This window comes from Eulemur rufifrons, chromosome 7 (assembly GCF_041146395.1).
Source record: "Eulemur rufifrons isolate Redbay chromosome 7, OSU_ERuf_1, whole genome shotgun sequence".
NCBI lineage: Eukaryota > Metazoa > Chordata > Mammalia > Primates > Lemuridae > Eulemur > Eulemur rufifrons.
The window spans coordinates 91,991,050-92,005,806 of NC_090989.1; the positions used below are offsets into that span (position 1 = coordinate 91,991,050).

A 14,757-nucleotide genomic window follows, 5' to 3' on the forward strand; every position below is an offset into this window, starting at 1 on the left:
TTTTATTCCATCCCCTTAATATTTAGATCATCTGTGCTGATACATGTTTGCAAATTAAAGCTGGTTTGAGATTATAGTAAAACCATTATTTTTAATAGCCCATTTCAAGGGCAGTGCTAAACACTGCAGAACACGCATGTTACTGATTACTGTTGAGCAGACAGTGGCTTTTGCAGATTAATTTGTAACTGGGAACTACTGTAAACAGATTTCACCAGAAATCCCAAGGAATAAAGGGAATTGGTGGTGGTATTTGGCTCCTTGTATTTATTTATTGTTTTAGAAATCTTTTGATGGAAAGCAAGCTAACAGGGGAGAAAAGCAAGCCCCCTGCAAAAATCTTTTCCTCTGGCCTTCTCTCCTGTTTCACTTCTGTTGTGGGGAGGTAGGTCAGATCTTCTAAAAAGTTATTCTTTAAATAGCAAGAGGCCCCTTTCAGGAGAAACGAGGCACGTCTAGCTACTCTGGGATCTCAGAATTCTATCTTTAAACTCAAGAAAAGGCAGATGACTCTGCCTTTACGTGAAGTTATTGTTATATAACCTCAGAAGAGCGGGAGTGAGACGGGAGAGCGAGAAAGAGATCGAGATCTAGTGTTTTGTTGGTTAGCCTTCTTTGCCCGGGTCCTTCTAATGATTTCCTTTAGCCTTTTTCACAATTTATTCAGTAAATAAAGACTGAAAATAATGATAATGATAGTGATGTTAATATACTAATAACGATAATGATGAAATGAATTCTCCATCCTTCTAGGTAAATCTTCCCAGGTCTCAGAGAGTAAGCGTTAACTTTTTGGCTATATTTGGGGAAGATAATTTCGTACGTAGAAATAGACTTATTGCAAGCCAGTGTCTGTGGGTCCGGACTGAGGTGGGCCCTCGTCCCGACGTGAGGCTCAGGAAGGCGTAGGACAGCTAGCGAGGCGGAGGGCGAAGCCGGGCTGGAGCCTGGCGGGCGGAGGCGGGTTCACCTGGGTGGCTGGAGCTGCGGGCGCCGCGCTTTATTTCGGAGCGCAACGCCATCTACCGGCCTCCCGTCCTACCTGCAAGTATCCAGACCTTGCAAGTCGCCCCGCCTCCCCCACCCGAGCCCAATATAAGGGGAAAAAACTCGGAGGCCCTTTCCACGAAATCCTAATTTAGCCAGGACCTGCCAATGATCCCACACGACCTTTTGTTTATCACCGACGTTTCCTCCTTTTCAAAGCAGCTTTGTAAAGGGCAAGGAGGTGGGGGCTGCAGGGCTGGGGCGGAGGTTGAGGCGCTGAGCTCTCAGACCCCCGGATCAGGCTGCACTGTCTGAAGCAATCGGTTCCCCAGATTACTTGTATTTAATACACAATGCATCATAAAACAAATCCCTCAACCTGACAGGAAGAAAATAGAACAGCTCATAGCTCGAGCCGGTCCAATTTATGGCTAAATTAAAAAAAAAAAAAAAAAAAAAAAAGGCCCCGACAATGGGCAAGTTGAGGAAGGGCAGGAAATCAATGGCTGCAAACCCCGGGCTCTTCAAGGTTCTCAAGCGCCGAACTCTATGGGAATATCTGACCGGGGTTTAGGTTATTTACAAAGGATTTTTCCTGTCCTACCTACCACTGCTGTGCGATTTTCCCTCAAACAATGGCCATTATCTGAAATAACAGTTCAATGTCACAGATAACAGGCCACCGAAACGAATTAGTCACCACCTCTTGTCATTTTCTCTCCCCCACATCCCTCCCTTTTGTTACTATTTTTGTTTTTAAATCAGCATTTGGGAAAATATAACTCTACTAGATTTACACGTTTATTTGCACTTGGAGAAAACAAAAAGTGGGTGGCATTAGTCTTATCCCGGTTTGAAGATAAAGTTTAACCATAACTGCAGCCCTCTTACTGCACCTCTCCCTCGCAAGGGTCCCTAGACTCGCTTACTTTGCTTTACTTTCCATTGTTGAGCCATGGAGTTGTAGTTTGCCTATTTGTTTTCATGAATGGAGTCTTGTGATAAATAAGCATTTATTTCCATTTAACCAGTGGGATTTACTTAGTCTTCCAAGGTTGGCTATAAGCAAATCTGTAGACCCTTTTATTTTGCCATGCATTCTCTGTATTCTTTCTTCCAATGTTTTTGCAATGTGTTGATACAGATTGACTAAATACATTTTAGAAAGTTATCAAACATAGTATAGTACTGATCACTAAAGACAGCATCTATGATGTTAAAAATAATCTGAGTTGTCAAATCGCTTATCCCACTTTTGGGCATTCATGGTGTCTTAATTAATGTATCAGAGAAAATGGCAAAAAACCGCACTAGACAGATTGCTCTCTAAGCCCACAATACGCTATTTGGGCGGGTTATATGCAAACAATGTTTCAGATTTTAAAATTTCTTCTTCTAAGAAAAATGTGATTTGAAAATTTAGCTGCCCTTCTACTGACCTAATTATAAAAAGGTAGGGAATAAATTAGAGTACGAATTTCAATTAAAAACTTTTTAAAAAGATCCTTAGCAGAAAACTGGAAGTGTTATATGTCAACTTTTCACTCTTGAGGCTGCTGTTTTCTGAAAATTTCTAAACTAATTATGTTTAGTCTGAACCAGCGTCCCTTTACCCTAAGCCTCATCCTCCAGCGCCCTCCCCTCCTCCTTCCCCCAGTCTGCCTCGGGGCACACACCCTCACACCCCTGAAAGCACTTCTCCACCCTTTCACATCCCTCCCCATCCCCCATCTCACACACACAGACACACAGAAAAACACACACACACACACACTCTCTCTCACACACACACTTACACTTGTGCTTTCAGGACACCGAAACAGAGGATATTTCCCTGGGGAAAGAAATCCTGCCTGGCGAGATCTCCCCATTGGTTGTTTACCCGGGGAAATCTACATGTTTAAGGGGGATGGTGCATCCATAATCAGTCTGTCCCTATAGGACTTGGGTCTTGGCGACCTTTTTGTGACCTCTCCCGCCCGAGAAGGCTGCTGTCACTTTAAAAATTTACTGAAAGAGGAGCCGGTCTGGCTTCCGATCACTCTGGGCGGCGGGAGATAGCTCCCTTTCTCCCTCGCCCCGGGTTCTTTCTGGATGGCCGAGCAGATCCTCTTTAAAGAGACAGTTCATGAAATAGAAACCCGGCGGCTGAGCTTGGAGTTGCTAAAGGGGACGATCCCGTGAGGGTCTGGGACCGGCGAAGGCGCTGCGGAGGATCTGCAAGGGGGATAGAGCTCCCCTCGCCTCCCCAGGCCCCCCACCTTTTCAAACTCTCCTCCTCCAGCTTGTCCCCCCCGCCACCCCCCTGGAACTGAGAAAGAGAAATGGAAGAAGTTTTAGTGGGTTTCAGATAACTTTCATTACACATCGGGCTGATAAGAGCAAGAGAAAGTGAGAAAAGAGGGAGGTGATGTGAACCAGAAGGAATAGCTCTGAGCTCATTTAGGAAGGGGGGAAAAGCCCAAACACACCAAACCCGGGTCACCCAGACGAGAGAAGACTTCATTTCTGGTCTTAAAAAATACACTGTTGGCGGACAATAAATCTGAAACGCGTGGTCCGGGAGAGCAGATCCTAGAGACGGACAAAGTTGTCAGAGACCCATTTGGAAATCGAGACGCGAGGCTTTTTTTTTTTTTTTTTTCCCCCCCAACATCTCAAAATGTTGCTCGGGATCGTTTGAAAGGATTTTTGTGCAGAAGCTCCAGGGGGCTGCTGATTATTTTATTTTGTTTATTTTAATTCTTCTGTGATTGTGATTGCCTTTTATTGCTGAGTTGAGGCCATAGAAATCTAAAGGTAAGAGAACTTCTCACTTAAAAAAAAAAAAAAAAAATTCTTGGCGATGCGAAAGTTTGCCACTTCGGACAGTTTCCTGCCGGGGCACCCTTGCCGGGGCGCCCCCCGCCCCCAGCCTCCTCGGGCTCCCGCCCCAGTCTCGCGGAGCCCTGCTGCTTATCTGCGTTGCTAAGCCGGGCGATTTCCTTGTTCCTCCTGCGGAACGGTGCGGTCTGGACGCGTCTCGGGGTGGGTCCTCCGGCCTTCGGTGGGTCTCTCTGCCGGCTGTCGGCCTCTTTTCCTCCCGCTTTTCTCTTCCTTCCCCTCCCTCCGTGTGTCTGTCGGTCGGTTTCGGGGACGCAGAAGGTGGGGTTGCCAAAATCTGAATTCCTGGCACTGGCCACGCGACTTTGGAGCCGCTTTCGGCCGAGTTCCACCTTGCCAAGTAACAGCTTTTGCTGTCCAACATCGTGTGCTGCTACGCGAGAAAGTCACATTCGGACCCTTTGGCTAGATGGTGGGGATTTTTTTTTTTTTTTTCCTTTTGCTGTTAGTTTTTTGAAAGGGCCTTTCTCTAAAGTCTACCTAAAGGCAATTTCTTTTTTTAAAGCTATCTTTGGAGCTTGACAGCTTTTAAAAACACAGCAGCATGTTAGATGGAATGACTGAAGATGTGTCCTTAACTTTATTTTATTCGAGATTTCCGAGACGATTAAGACATTTGGGAGACGAATGCAGTTCTACTAGCAAATCAAAAGTGAATAATTCACCCAGGGGGCAAATGTTTCTGGAGAAAGCTAAGCTTTTGTCTTGGGGCAAGAACATTGAGAGTAAGAAAGTTAATACGATGGTGAAATCTTTGAATAATCATGTAACAGATTATGTAAAAAGACATTCTCTGGAAATGAACCTTTTAAAAAATTAACTTCGCTGTTGACAGTGGCAATGGCAATAATGTTAACACGGAATAAAATTACATCTAGAATTTTTATGTGCACTATATGTAATACTTAATTCCCTGCCCCCGCAGAAGGAAGGGAATGCTTAAGAGTTAAGGGGATAGATGCTTCTTGACTTTGAAATTAACAAGTTTTCCACGTCTTTCTGCAAATATGAAATGGAACTGGTGTTTCATTTCACTGGCTTTACCCTATTTCCTTTATTAAATATTTCTCTGGTGTGTCAGGAGAACTGCCTTTTTCTTTTTTAAAAATTTGTTTGCTTGTCAAGAAAACAAACAACAAAAGATCAACTAAAAACCAAACAAACCAAAAACCAAATAAACAAAACCCAACAACCCCAAGTTTTTACTATTTTAAAAGTGCATTGCTATTGTTATTTATGAGCCTTTTCAACATCTGGAGGTGGGTGGGAATCTCAAGTTGCCATTTGAGTTATTCAGGACTGAGAGTTGAAGAAACATCTTCAAGTTTGTAATTTCATAAATAACAAATCATTAAAATTTGTCCTTCTTACTAGAAAGGGTATTTAGGTGTAGACTTTTTTGTTGTTAGTGTGAAGAGGTGTCCTTGAAAAAGAAGAGTTTGATATCTGTGTGTGTGTGTGTGTGTGTGTGTGTGTGTGTTTAGCAATACTATCCCTATCTTGTGTTTCAAGATTTTTCTTTTATAAATTGTGGGACTACTTATTGCCCTTCAATTGCCTCATGGCCAAAGGCTTATTCATAGTGCCTCTTGACTAGAGCCCTCAGAGCACTGAGTTCTTGAAGTTTATGGTGAGTTAATGACTTGAGTCTGCATTTGGCTGATTACCTGAATTCTATGCAAAATTACTTTTGGTCTAATGTCTCAGGAGTTTAGGTTTTAACTTTTATGTAGCTATAGATACAGCAGAGTTCTGTAGGGGTTATTTAATTCATTAATTTTTGTTCTGAGCTATATTGTTTAGTCTTTGATAGGAAACTTCCTCAAGTTTTCATTAACTGATTGACATAACATTACCAGCCTTTGTAGTTATTCACCATCAGGTCAACAACTCTGCAGCTTTTAATATTGATTAAGACATATTGCTGTTAGTGAATCAGAATAGCTTGGTTTAAGGACACAAAACCTTAAAAATGGAAGTTTTACATTTCATTTTTTGTTTAATAAGTGTTCTAAGTAATGATTAGTATTTAGGATAGGCCACATGTAAAACCTCGCAAAAAATAACAATACAAAGCCATGTATAATGATGGCAGCAATTACAATATTTGTAATATATTTTTTACTCGTTCACAAGAATCCTGTCTTGTTATTTTTCTTACTAGGTGTAATACTGAAGCATGCATTGGCATGTGTTAACTAAAAGCTTAGGTTGCCTTACTTTGCATGCGTGTGTCCCAATTATTTATTTTCATTTGTTTTTCTTCAGTTTGGTCAGAAGCATCTATGAGAAAAATCTTATTATCTCCTTCAATTAAGGGTATAACTTAATTGTTTCATTGTGATGAAATGCTAGCTAGGAAAAGGAATTTGATAATATCTAGATTAAAGTTTTAAAATTGAATTAAAGTGCAAAAATGTAAAAAGTACACTTACATGACAGGATTATCCAAACCTAAAATATTGACTGTTTACTTTACAAATATTATGTTATATATGCTGTTCAATATTATTTTTTGTAAAAATCACATTGGATAAAATTAAGTCAATAGCACTCATTCATGCATAATAAGGAAATAAGCATTTTTTGAAACCAATTAATCAGTTTTTGTAATAAGTTACAAGCATTTTATTTCTTTAAAAAAAGCAGTGTATTATCATTTCCCAAGATAACTTATTATTTTTTCCCCTTTGTTAATATGCCTACTCTCTGACTTTTTTTTTCTTTTAAGGATTCAAAGGAAGAATATATATTTCAATGAAATATTTTCAAGCAATCATTTTAATTAATGGACTGATTAGGCAATTGATTGTTCTCATCTTCTTCCTTCCAGATCTTAGATGAATTTTGCAATGTGAAGTTCTGCATAGATGCCAGTCAACCAGATGTAGGAAGCTGGCTCAAGTACATTAGGTTCGCTGGCTGTTATGATCAGCACAACCTCGTTGCCTGCCAGATAAATGATCAGGTATGTTGTAAAGATTTTCTTGTCTTTCTTTGAGAGCACTAAAGTAGCAGTGAAGCCTGAAGAATAAAAATAACAGTTGAGCTGCAGTAGACCCTTGTGGCCTGTTTGTTGATATGGTGAAAGGTAATGCACAAATATAAGTAAGATGCAGAACAAAGTCATCTTAGTACTACTTTCTTTCAGTACTACTTTCTTTGAGTAGTTTATTCACTTTGTACTAATATCCTTCATGAACGCTCCAGTGTTTTAATGTGACTGAATGATTTAAAAACAGAATACTTATTTATTGCTTACTGTTGATTACATTCTTTCTTTACCATCATAGTAGGTACATTCATAGAAAGTATTGAGCTAATCAAGAACACCCTGTGAAGTTTTGCAAAAATTGGAAGTGATATACTTGAAATGTTATACAGATTTTATTTGAAGTGGTAGGTAGATGTATATATGAGATATCAGTGTGGACTTACCTGATTATGCATTTTATATTGATTTGCCTAGTTATAAATGAGAATGCTTACTTTTGGATTAATCAAAATATACTCTTTTTTTTGTATATGTGAAAAAGTTTAAAAATAATACTGCTGGAAATTTCTTTGTGTCATTATGGAAGACCATGTACTGAGGTTGACTTTAATAACAATAACTATGAAATAAAGATCATGAAAATATCATGAAACATATTTTTCACTTAATAAAATTAGGTTATGAATCTTATAACTTAATATGACAATACCTAAAATAACAAGAAGTTCAGCCTATTAATTTTTATTTTATAAACATTGTTGGGTTAGAATTTAATTATGTTATAATCATTTATTTCTTTTAACCCAATGGTTTCCTAAATCAAATATGTTTCAAAGACCATATTGAAGTGGTTGCTTGGCAAATCTACTATGAAATCACCACCAAGAAAAAGAAAAGTTTAAATTAGATGTTTCCAATTGAAAGCTGTTAAATAAAGCTAGCGTCATATGGTCTAAGACTCTATTTCAATCATCATTATGAGATTATTCTTTGGCATTTTACCAGCTACCAGATAATTTTTACTGGCTAAACTGTATGAGAGGTAGTAAATTGTAAAATTAGGTTTAAATAGGAATCATTTAAAATTTTTCAACATATATCAAAAATAATAAACCAGTTGTTTTTTCTCTTTGCCGTAAGAAAACAAGAGGCATTATTGACAAAGGAAAACATTATTAAATTAGCTATTGATTGTGAGCAAAAAATATCCCAAGTTTGTTGTATAAGTTACTATCATCATCAACAAACATTTTTTGAACATCTACTATTTGTAGATGTGGAAATACATAGGTGCTATAAGTGAGTGAATTGTTCATGTTATGCTTGAAACTGGAGGACCTCAAAAGATAGCTTTAAGATGAAATAGTATAATCATATCATAATAATTATTTGCCATCCATATTTTGCCATACAGTAGTAGCTATTTCCTTAGATAGATAAAACTGTAGAATCGGTGAAAAGATGATCTAAGAATGGGGCTTGTAGCCAATCCAAGTTCACTTGTAGCCATTTTTTCATCTAATATGTATGTGTCTCATGTTTTATAATAAATATACTTTTGTCACTGGGAATCTTGAGTGCATTAAAAAAGGGAAATTATTTTCCTTACTATGAATTAGGTTACTCATTAGAGTAGGTATTTGTAATTTTACCATAGTTACTTTTGAAGTAATATTGCAAGATGCGTTGTTTTTAAAATGAAAACATGCTGATTTTATAGCTTAATGCATGGCATATTTGCTTATTTTAACTAAAGAACCAGGGAAAATAGTTAATCAGGAAAAACATATAAGGCCAATATTAGACACATACTTATTATTTTTTAAGTACTCATTTCAAACTTCTGTATCATGCTGACAGAAATCTAAGATGGTAACAGAGTGCATATCAAATAACATAATTGTGAAATTGATATTATATGGTCAGGTAAGTTCACCCATAAATAACAAGGGAGGAAAGTCAGAGGTAAAAGTCAGATTTGTGTGTTAAGTATGTATGTGAACAATCACATTTAGCCCAATTGATAAGACAAAGGAGATCAGATGCCCAAATAGTGTATGCATATATTATAAGCATATCATATTCTTCTCTAAGCTCATATGCATATTCTAAAGGCTAATTAAGACTAGCTATTCTAGACAGCTTTGAAATGTGTATGTTGGACGAGGTACAATGATAAAAAAGCTGACTAAAGAGATTCTCTAGCTTTCTTTTTTCGCTCTCTTTTCCATAAGGAATAGGAGCTGCCAAATGGTGAATAAGCACAACTCATCACATAATGAACACTCCCATTGTGTGAGATATTATTTAATATTCAGACATAGAGAGAGACTCTGGATTAGGAGTAATTATCTGACATTAACAACCTCAACGCAAATGTAGCGCTCTATAAGAAATCATAAAAAGTGTTTCTTTTTGCTCTGATTCTTAGACCTCAAGTTTATAAAATGAATTGTAATAACAATACAGGTATAAGTCCTAGACTCTGAAAAGGAAGAATTTCAGATAGTGCTTTCAACTGCAATCTAGTCATGGTAATAATTAGGTCATCTAACAAAAAAGGATAGAGATTACCAAGAACAAAACAAGAGTGTATATAGTTTACTTTTGCTAAGATACATATTTTAAAAAATTCTAATGTCAAACATCAAGTTTAATCAATTTGGATCAGTTTTATAGTGATGTGGAAGAGTGCTATAAAAGAAAATAAAAGTGCTTGCTAAGATGATAATTCAATTTGATAGCAGTGGGACAAACATATATGCTGGATAAAACCCATATTTGATTTGTTTGGGGTGAAGAAGTTCTTAGAAACAGCATGGATTTTGGTTTTTAAGTAACATTAATAAAGGATGTAATCTGTTTTGTATCATAAAAAATAAAAACAAAACAAAATCCATTCAATTAACATTTACCAATACTTTTCTACCAGCATTTTGTTTGAGGGGATGTTCCTGAGTTTAAACTTTCCGATGGATGTCTGTAAGTTATTTCAGATTTTTTTTCAGACCAGAATGAGTTTTGTGGCAGCTTTTTTCCTTGTCAATGCTGCCTAGAAAGACTCGAGTTTTGTGATTTTAGACTTCTCTTTCATTTCATGCTTTCAAAATTACTACAGTGATGTTTTTGGAGATAGAAATTCTGAAAACACTGCCATCACTGCTAAACCATAATTTGTAAGTAGCTGCGGCTTCTGACTGATATCCTTATTCCTCCCTGAAAAAATTGTATTAACTGTAGTAAATTATCTTTATAGATGGCCACACCAAAGACACTAGTCATTGAGACCACAATCACACCTAAGTCATAAAAGAGTAGATTCATGAAAAATACCCAGTCTCTTTATTCTCTAATTACTTCCCCCTTATTCCTTAAAGTTTTTCTACAATGCTGTATAGCTCTACTGCTGTGGCACAGCATTTAGCTGGAAATTTTTACTGAGACAGACGATGCTCAAGTATTTTAACATTTTTAACAATCTGAAACTGTCCTTGGTTGCTTTCAGGAGCAAGAACTGGTCCTCAGAAGCAGAGCAGGGCAGGAGCAAAAGCAGAGAGTTGGTTAAGGAAAGCTCTTTCCAGACTAGCCCCTCAAGAGGACCAAATATACAGAGGAAGCATGAAAACGGTTTATTAATTATTCAGAGGTTTCATTCACATCTGAAAGCACCCATGCGTTTAATGTCAAGTAGACCAAACATCTAGATGATTTACTGAGTTTTTTTTAATCTGGATATTTTGATATCCTTTCTTTTAAAGTCGTATAGAGATCTTACTTTTACAAATGATTTTGATTGGTGGATAAGGCACATTTCTTTAGATTTGGTCTCACCCTGCTCTGACCTCTCCCTCCATCTTTGGTAAGTCCCCTCTTAACCCCACATTACTATACCCTTCACCTGGATCAAAAGTCCCCATCCACCCCAAGCAGTGTCAGTTCCCGTCTTTGAATATATTCACAAGTTTGGGTACTTATGGAATAGTTCTCTGGATACAACAGTTTTCCTCTAATACTTCTTCATGGTGAAATTGAACTGGTTATGATCAGAGAGATCACTAAGGCACAATTCCTGTTTAGTTGACTTTTTAGACTTAAAGGAGATCTGCCTTCCCCCTCATGATAATTAAAATGATCTGGGCATGTTTTTCGGGGTAACATTGTATATATGTATGTGTGTATGTGTTCTGTATCATAGAAGGGAACATAATTTCATTCAAATGCCTGGCCTGCCCTAACATGGTCTCTGAGTAGAATAAAGTTCTCAGAAACCCTAGACATTATTAATCTTGTCATTTACACAAGGTGATAAGTCCTTTCATTTTTAAGTAGGCCCTTGACAGCTGGTATTTAGTAAGGAGAAGACAAGAACTATGCTGTTCACTCTGAATAAAAAGAAATGTGTCGATAAGAGATTATCTAATGCCTGATGTATATTTTGAAGTAATGAGATATAGAAGAATAACTGCCCCTCAGAGAATACAAAGTCAGAATTCGCTTCGAGGATTCTGCCAGCTCCCTTGTGGTTAATGAACGGCAGCAAGACTCTACAGTGTTTTCAGTTGGAACAGGCATTGTTCTCGTTTGTGCTTTACCTTATAAAGTTTTAACTGCTTCCAGGACAATCATGGCTGATTTGGCACACCCGCTTTCGCACTCCTTAGGTCCACGTGAATGATTCTATCACACTGCCGTGACACTAGAACAGTATTATTATTGTAAGCTTTATTATGGGCTCAATTATTAAGTTATTTTCCTTGGATTTTATGGAGGAAAAAATCCACTTTCCTGCTTCATTCAATTAGTACAATTTGTGCAAAAAATCTGAGTAGGTTGGTCAGCTATGTGGAAAGCAAAAATGTAATTTGTTAGCCTCTTTACGCTTTTTAAAAATGTTTGCATCTACTGTCAGGTAATTTGTTAATTTGCTCTTCCTTTACAAGGATTTCTGTCCACATTTTGTATGACTTCTTTTGATGTTAAAATTATTATTGGCTTTGGGCATTTTCTTTGCTTTGCTTTTAAGTCAAGTTCCACTTTTATACCAAAGTTATGCTCTGCTGTTTTAAGATGAATGCCAGCTGGCAATACCCAGAGACTGGCTTTATGAACAGTGCTTAAACTAACTTTGGGGAGATGTTGTCTGGCTGATATAAGTAACTTCCTTCACCCGAAAATGAAGTTGTCTAAGGCATAGTTTACCATCTGATATTTACATCACAAAACAAACAGCACTGCCACTCCCCCTAAAATAAAGTTTTCCTCATGTAATAATGCCCTGCCAGGATTTTTATTAAGATTCACAGATTGCACAAGTTGAAAGACAGGATGACCTCAAGTGTTAAGTGAACATGTTAAGTAATTATTGTTTGCATGTATATATCACCTTTCATTCAGGAAAATCTCAAAGCATCACACCCACAGGAGATTCCAGCTATTTCTGGGATGGCTCCAAAAAGGTAGTCATAAGAATGCTTTATCCTCCATCAAGGAGGAGATGTTTTGGTCAAAGACACAAGAAAAGTGTCCAGCCTAGTAAAAAATCTAAACATGATCTTTAGCTTGATTGCAATGTAATGATGGAACTCTTCTTAAATGTTTAGAAACCATTCAGAATGATCATCAGAGAGTTTTCATAGAATCAGATGAAATGGCCACCAAAGACAGGTTTCTTCTAGGTTCTGTAGAGAGATCCTTAGAGGTTATTTAAAGAGAGAACTTGAAAGGCTTTCAGGCTGGGTACATTGTAGGCTCTGGGTGTTATAATAAGTGGATCTTTATCACACCCTGTTTATGCAAACTAGAACTCTTGGTCAATTTTCTCTGTTTTGTTTCATTCATAAATAAACTTGGTTGTTTTTCTTCATGTTATTAACAAAGAGATAAAGGGCGTAGAGAAGAAGAAATTTCCCCTCTAATAATATCTTGGTTCAGTGAATACATATTTTTCATTTTGGAAGTGGATATAGCAAGCCACTACCTGATCTTTCTCAATTAATATTTTCTTGTCTTTAGACTGTGACCCTAAAGACAGATATGGGATACCTTTTCTTTGGAGAAACTAAGGGTGATTTGCTTTGGCAATGCTTGGCTGGGATAAAGCTTCCATTGTATTGGACAAATTTATGTTCTGCCATCAATTTCTGTCTGCTGAAGACACTTTTCTTTACCTCTGACTAATTAGGCTCAGAATGTGTAATAGGATCCTTCCTCCAGAGGCCAAAAAATTCACTCTTGAGTTTGAGCTTCCTACATCGCTATGGATAGATAGGAGTGTAGACCGTATTTCCTAAAGACATCACACATGCACATGTTGTATCTGTGGACTTTCTGCAAACTCTCTGCAACACCAAGACTGACAGATGTGTTCATATCAACTGTTGACTATTCAGATGTGTAAATTGTTACCTACCTCCCCTCCTACCCACCCTCCAATTCTTAAAGTTCCATTCAGCTTTTCCTAGTCTTTTGAGTATTAAATTGAATAAAGCTATAGAAAATAAAGGATTCAAGCCAAATGTTGGGAGCTGGAAGAGGAAGAAATCAACTGTCAACTTCAAAGTAAAAAGACAGCAATAGCCTGAAAAAGTTGTCTCTCAGTACGGATTTTTCAGGGAGTACGTTACTCTATTATTTCAATTATTACAACTTCCTGAATAGGTTGAAGGTCATTCATAATTCACACTTCTGTCATTTTTAGACATGCCAAATGCAGTCTATTAAGCATAAATAAAACTTCCAGTGCTTGACCAGGAAAAATAAACGGGGATTCATAACAATGAGGCCTTGTTCATCTTTTTAAAAGTAAATGATGTGTTTTCTTTCTTTCTTGTTTTTCCCTCTTGTGCACAGAATTTTTCTTCTGTCTCAGTGGTACAAATATAATAGTTTAAATTGATCCAAGCACAGTCAACTCAACAGCAAGGCTGGTCTGACAGATTCTGGATTTTTCTATTGTATGGGATAATAAATGTGAGCCAACATTATTATCATTTATAAATACAAATGGTAACATCATTAATTTAATAGAGGATTTGGTTGAACATAGGCCTTGACTGTATCAGCATTTGATTGCAAGTCTTTTGCGGCCTATTAAGTCTCCTATCAAAGTGCTTATGAATGTCTATACTCTCTTTAGTCCTGTCCTCTTGGGTTTCAAAAACCAAAGAAGATGAATACTTAATGATACGTGGTTAATTCTAATTTCAACTATTATATAATATAAAATTATATAATACAATTTACATAATATAATGTATAATTTCATATAACTTGTATGATATACAAATAGAATTAATAATATGCCATTAAGCATTCACTTACATGTAAGTATATATAAAATATGAGATGGCTAATATTTTATGTGAATTTTAAAATTTCCCCAAAACATATACTTTGCCACATTTATATGTCACCTATAAAATATATAATATATCCAAGCACACATATATTTATATATTACATCACATGAAAATGTATATTTTGGAAGTCTAGAATTTGCAAATCAATACCATATCACCACTGCCTTTCATACCTAGCTTAGCTTTGTGACTATTAACTGAATGGATATTCTCTGCATTTGGAACTTGTTTCAGTGTTTGATTAAAACAAATTAAGTATAATAATTATGTTTAGAGTATTTAATTCCTATATACATGTACATTATATTTATCCCTTAAATTGTGGATTTTATCAATAATAAAAGTGAACAATTTTGAAATTTCCAGTTTTATTTTCAACCACATTAATGATTTAGAATTTAACAAAATTTAGAAATTTCACTACTGTGCGATTTTAATAAAATTTAAAAATAAAGAATACTTTAAAACATTAATTGTAAATACTTATCTTTATAAATTGAGGTATGCAGAGATCCACATATATTTATATTTACA

General features: G+C 36.6%; 1 protein-coding gene across 16 annotated transcripts in view; it reads left to right on the forward strand.

Annotated features, from left to right (window-relative positions):
* MECOM (MDS1 and EVI1 complex locus) overlaps positions 1 to 14,757 on the forward strand; it is a 540,410-nt gene that overhangs the window by 474,390 nt on the left and 51,263 nt on the right. For 5 of the 16 annotated variants that reach the window (XM_069472956.1, XM_069472961.1, XM_069472959.1 and 2 more), the window contains exons 1-2: positions 3,024 to 3,786; positions 6,704 to 6,838. Coding sequence is in view for 6 of the 16 variants with exons in the window: in XM_069472953.1 (XP_069329054.1) it covers positions 5,498 to 5,500; positions 6,704 to 6,838 (138 nt within the window). In the remaining 10 variants the exon portion in view is untranslated. Of the gene's footprint in view, positions 1 to 3,023; positions 3,787 to 3,971; positions 4,034 to 4,201; positions 4,283 to 4,989; positions 5,195 to 5,441; positions 5,501 to 6,703; positions 6,839 to 14,757 lie in introns of those variants that run through there. The other 11 variants (XM_069472951.1, XM_069472952.1, XM_069472965.1 and 8 more) reach the window with 5 other exon arrangements.